The sequence below is a fragment of the Nannospalax galili genome, unplaced genomic scaffold (genome assembly GCF_000622305.1).
Source record: "Nannospalax galili isolate Female #2095 unplaced genomic scaffold, S.galili_v1.0 scaffold8356, whole genome shotgun sequence".
Taxonomy (NCBI): domain Eukaryota; kingdom Metazoa; phylum Chordata; class Mammalia; order Rodentia; family Spalacidae; genus Nannospalax; species Nannospalax galili.
In genome coordinates, this window is record NW_008337288.1 from 36,443 (window position 1) to 42,242 (window position 5,800).

The window sequence follows — 5,800 nt, forward strand, 5'->3', positions numbered from 1 at the left end:
TTTTTAAAACTTGTACATTTGCTGTGTCTTTTTCACTTTCCTACAAAAACTATATATTACTTCTGTAATGAGTCTGATGGTATGCCTGTTTGTCTATCTGTGTCTGTAAGGAATATCCTACTTTGGCTCCTCATCCTCATTTGAATCCCCCTCTTCTATGCTGGGGATTGAACTAAGATCCCACGCATGCTAAGCAAGCACTCTGCCACTGAACATGCCCAGCCTCTCACTCAGAATTGATCCTAGCATTTTGATTAAAGTTGTTGCCAACTGATTAGGGCAGATGTGAAATGCTTTTCTGTTGTAGAGCATACTCCTGGTCCCCCTTCTCCTGCCATCAGCTCCTGCTTCTTAACTTGTTCTTTTAGAATCCTACTGGCAAACTATTGGCTCCATCTCCCATAATGCTGCCCAAGAGGCTGTCACCACTACCATGACAGTGGTCAAGCCAGGCTCCTATGTTCTCGCTCTAGCCACTGACTCCAAGTTGCTAACAGTGCAGCCAGGAACTCAGGACTTGGTCCAGGACCTCAAAGGTTGATGCTGCTTACCAGTTTATGATAATAGTGACAATGCTCTGGGGACTACAATAGGAGGAGGGTAGAAATTGGAAAAAGAACCTGAGGAAGAGTAGAATGCCCAACTGAGGAAACTATCTGGAGGCCACATTTATGAGACGAGAGCTGGTCTGAGCCACCACAAAAACCAATTCCTCTGGGAGCTTCTCTCAGCCCCACCAATCTCACCACATTCTTATCACAAGCTCAGAACCCAGATCCTGTCTCCACTAGGTCCCACATACTTACAGTCTCAGGAGTATCCTTGTTTGCCTTCTGTCTCCGGAGATCTGCCTTAATGAAAGCTGAGATAAAAAAGGAAACATGTCAAAGGTAGAGTCATCAAGCAAGTCCATTGGTCAAGTTCATTCAAGCGAAGGAATCCTCATTTTCCTAAAGGTCACAGAGATACCCCAATCCTACTTTAGAGTGTCAAGATGGAGCTGGACCCAATACCCAACCCCCCCAAAAGTCTGGGATCACTGCTGTTCCTGATAGGCAGAAGCCAGTAATGACACTTGCCTTAACTCAAGGGGCTTTTATACTTGCTAGGAACTTTACACACTTTGCTCTAACCATCACCAGCAATCCTTACTTTACAAATTAGGAAAGTGAGGCCCCCAGAGCTTCATCCACTTGCTCAAGATCAGAGGCCATAGAAGTCAACATTGGTCTGATACCAAAGCCCATGCTCATTCCACCAAACCATGCAACTGCCCCACCCCAAACAGATGTCCTATCAAGCTCTCCTGTCTGTTCCCCACATGTGAACTTCCCATGGCTTCATCAGTCAAGGCAGGTGTCAAATGACCAACACCCTTGTCCATGAGCAGCCTGAGCCTTGGGTTGCTCTCAGGTCTCCCACTCACCAGTGAGGGCTGCTCCAAGGGCAAGGAACACACATAGGAAGATGTTCCCAGGCATGGTTCCATAGTTGTCAATAATCTGGCCTTGGGAGATGGTGAAAATGATCCCAAATACCTGGAAATATATAAGGAAGACTGGAAACAAGGGCTTAATCAACTAGGCCATGGGGAGTAGTGAGCTGCCATATTGCAACGCAAGCATAAACAAGCAGAAACCAAGAGAAAATGGGCCCTACCTGTGCAGACACATTGAGGAGACCAGATGACATGCCTTCTGATTCTGGGTACGTGAGCTCCACAGCAAACTCAAATACCAGGGGAAGATAGCCCATCATGAAGAAGCTAAAGTCCAGATCAGAGAGCAAAGTGATGAAGAGCTTCCAGAACAAGAATGGGTACCATCTTTTACCCTAGATTCCCTCTCCTGCTTTTCTTTTCCCATCAGATAACTGTCCATTTTCTAAGATGTTCTACCAAAGAAGGGAGATCTCTGTAGACTCGAAGGCCTTGTATGCAGTGGGCCTCTAAGGCCCTCCATGTGTTTCCCTCCAGCCGCAATGACAGGTCAGCATTTATGGAAGGGCAAGAGTGCTTAGCATGTTTCACTTTCAGCTGAGCATATGTGTCCTGCATCCACAGGCCCTGGGTTGGAAGGAAGGAGACGTCTCTGGGTATTGGGAAGCATCTCCATGGCTCTCTGGAAGAGGAGCTTGGAGTCCTCATTTCCCTCAGAGAAGAGCCATCTGAGAAAGACTGAGAGGCCCTAGCACACTCATTCTGCCTGAAGGAAAGTAACTGTGCGGTAGGGCTCAGCCTGCAGAAGGGCTATTCTCTGTGTGTTTTCTCATGAAACAGGTCTGAAAATGCCAGTTCTAACTTCTTCCATCTGCACCTTGCTTCTCTGCATCTTCACATCATAGTCTGTCTCATTCCTTCCAGCAGCCCTACAAGGTAGGCCACACTTACCTTCAGTTTCAGATGAGGAGACCAAAGCTCAAGCATTAGGAGACAGGGCTGTGGTCTAACAGTAATTGACAACAGAACTGGACCCAGAACTTAAGATTCTCAGCCCTGGGTACTTTCTATGATTCCATGTTGACCTAAGCAAAGCCAAGAGACACTATGCATTCCCCATTACCCCAGAAGTCTTAAAGGGCATAATTCATGCTTCATTCTAGTCCAACAGGATAGCCTGGCTATCTAATGTGCTTACAAGAATTAACAAAACCCCTTGGCACCTTTTCCACATCTCCTGAGGCCAGCAAGGAGCCAACAAAAGGGCTGTGCATTGTATCTTAGGCTACTGATCACTCTGGGAACCCCAGGATGTGTTTTCTAATTAAACAGGTCAGAGGTGAACTTACCCCAGTGTACCAGCAGTGATGAACACTACCCACAGGCGTTGCAGGTTCAAGGTATATGTATACACTACCATGCCCACCAGAGTCATGATGTACACCACCAGGGTTGTCTCCCTATGAGAAGATACAAAGACGTTGAGTCACATATTCCTACTTTAACAGCATTTATCATTCATCTTCATTCCACAAGGATCTGCTAGCATGTGCTCTATGTCCAGCTGGCACATCTGCTTTCGTAGAACCATCTGTCCATGCAGGAGAGGAACACTAAGCCAATAATTAAATAATTATTTAATCACACCATGATCAATGTTAGAAAGGGTAAAACTAGGTCAAAATGGAGCCATCTTGTTATGTGTCTTCCTACATAGCCCCTTCCATAAGCTGCCCCTAACCTGTCATGTTCTATCCCAGGTGGGAATAGCACAGCCCTTTCCTTCTGTCTCCCACCAAAAAAGAAAAGGAGATGGGGTGATTAAGAAGACAAACTAGCCATAGTCAAGGCAGTTGTGGTCAAGACCACCTTACAACTTTCAGCTCCATTTGTTAGCTTTACTCCAAGACCCCATGGCAATGCTGAGCAGTGGTCCAACTTTTCAAAGCTCTGGTATCGCTAAGTTCTTCCTGTGGTCACCTGTGTAGCTGAGCAGCTTTTCCTCTTAAATTTGCACCTCTCTGCTCCAGTCAGTGGAACTGTGAGAGAACACTCCCCAACCCTGGGCTAAGTGCTTCACTCCAAAGCCAAAGGGAAAAGCTGCTGCAGACTCCCTGCTGTTTTTCTCTTTGTGCTGGGTTCAATGTCAGACTCACTCCTGACATGCCCCTCCGCACACTCCCTTCCTGGTATTGGCCACCCAGGACTCTGCTGTGGCCCTGATTCGTGTAGACAGACCTGTACTATGCTCCCTGTACACTCCCTGTAGGGTACAGGCTTAGCATACCCTTCCACCCTTCTGTATCAGGGTTCAGATGATGACAGCTCAAAGCCGTCATGTGTCTCCCCTGAAGCGAGGAACATGGTGGGATACCAGCAGGCACACTGGTACATCGAACTAACACTTTTATTGGATACAAGATTCTGTTCAACACTTTACAAGTGTTTATAGTTGAAACTTAACCTTTACAAAGATCCTGTAAAAAATCTCTGGCTCTTCCTAATTTTATCAATGAAGAATACAGAGGTCAGTTATTTTTCCATTTGCTAACTGAATAAATGTAGAGGGGGAATTTGAACCCAGTGCTGGCTTTGGGAATCTTAGCACTGTCTCAGGCTACAAACAGGAATAATAATCTACTGTGCAGTTGCATTTTTGGAAGAGGTCAAGGCCACAGTTTCCAGAGGATGCCATTCCCACCTGGTACTGAGAACCAGGAGCCTCCTTCCTTCACCCTGCTCTGCCCTCTCCAACCCCACCTCCCTACAGAAAGCAGTGTCATGAAGAAGAGTCTTTCTCGGTGATTCCACAACTCAACAAATATTAAACTTTTTTTTGCCATGTTTGTGTAACTGTAGCTCTATTCTCATAGACTGACTACTTTAGAAAAACTATTCCTGGTTCCACCCTGAAGTAAACAGACTGCAACCCCAGTTTTCAGCCTCCAAACCAAAGTGGACAAATCCAGGAGTTTGAGGAAGAAAAGAACTGGCTGATGGCTGGTTCTGGACATAGAGTCATAGCAGAACTGGCCAGTCTAGCTTCTGAAGAGAGCTGAGCAAGTTTTCCCAGGCCTTTACTACATTTTCTAATTCATCTGAGTCATCTGGCTGCCCACGTCCCAGCCCAGCCAACATTCCAATCCCTCCCTTCTCCTGCTGCAGGGCAGGCCCTGGAAGAAGGGACACTGCTGCCCATTGGTCTGGGGGTGGCCGGCCCTCAGTGCCCCAGCTGAAATAAGCAACTAACAGATGCAGAGACGAGATGGCAGCCAAGCTTCTCCAGAAGTAATTAAGCTGAACCAGGCTCCTCATCGTGGTAAGCCTGGCCAGCCACATCCCTGAAAGCAGCCTCAACTGGCCTTTGACTAGGCCAGCTAAAGTGAGACCTGTTTTTCCCTGAGACTCACAGAAGTGGGTTGTGTGGCAGAAAACAGGTCTGCCACTGTCTGTCTGTTGCCTCCAGACACTGGGAACTTTTGAGGCCTTAACAAAGCAGCTTGGAATGCTGCCTGGCCCAGTACAGACAATCCTGGCAGCTGCCCCACCAGCCAGTATCCACTAAGCACCCTATGCATGGGGAGCAATGCACAGTCACAACCAGAGGGAAAGGGACAGAGCTGGCAGTGTAGCTCTGTACTAAATGCTTGCCTAGCATGCACAGGCCCTGAGTTCAATTCCCAGCATGTGGGTTTGGGTTGGGGATAGGTTGAGGTCTGTTCTCCAGCTGTCTGTTCTCTGGAGCGTTTTCTCCAAGGTGGCTGACCAGTGAGCTGATGCCTAGCTTGGTTACCAGCCTGTCTCTGTCTCTCTCTCTCTCTCTCCCCCCCTTTCTTTCTTACTTACTTACTTTCTTTCTTTCTTTCTTTCTTTCTTTCATGTATGTGTTTGTGTAGAGGTTTCAGGTATACATGTATAGGTGCATATACATATGTACATATGTGCACAGGAGGCCAAAGGTCAACTTCAGATGTTCCTCAAGCACCATTCACCTTGCTTTTTGGGACAGATCTCTCACAAGCCTGGAGCTCACCAAGTGGGCTAGATTGTCTACCTCCCAAAGGCTAAGACGACAAGCATGTGCCACCGTGTCTGACTTTTTATATGGATTCTAGGGATCAAAATCAGATCCTTGGGGCTAGAGAGATGGCTCAGTGGTTAAGAGCACTGACTGCTCTTACAGAAGACCTGGTTTTGATTCCCAGCACCTACATGGCAGCTAACAACCATTTATAACTCCAGTTCCAGGGGATCCAATGCCCTCTTCTGACCTCTGCAGGCACTGCATGACATGGGTGCACTGATACACATGCAGGCAATACATTCATACACATAAAAAAAATTTAAAAAAAAAATCAGGTC

The 5,800-nt window shown here is 47.0% G+C and overlaps 1 protein-coding gene across 1 annotated transcript in view; it reads right to left on the reverse strand.

Annotated features, from left to right (window-relative positions):
• LOC103733581 (feline leukemia virus subgroup C receptor-related protein 2-like) overlaps positions 1-3,020 on the reverse strand; it is a 7,101-nt gene extending 4,081 nt beyond the window's left edge. The window contains exons 1-3 of the mRNA XM_008832441.3: positions 1,660-3,020; positions 1,427-1,538; positions 807-862 (exon numbers count right to left, since the gene is read on the reverse strand). Of these exons, the coding sequence (XP_008830663.2) occupies positions 807-862; positions 1,427-1,538; positions 1,660-1,758 (267 nt within the window). The 5' untranslated portion in view covers positions 1,759-3,020. The remainder of the gene's footprint in view (positions 1-806; positions 863-1,426; positions 1,539-1,659) is intronic.
• Between the last annotated feature and the right edge of the window lie 2,780 nt (positions 3,021-5,800).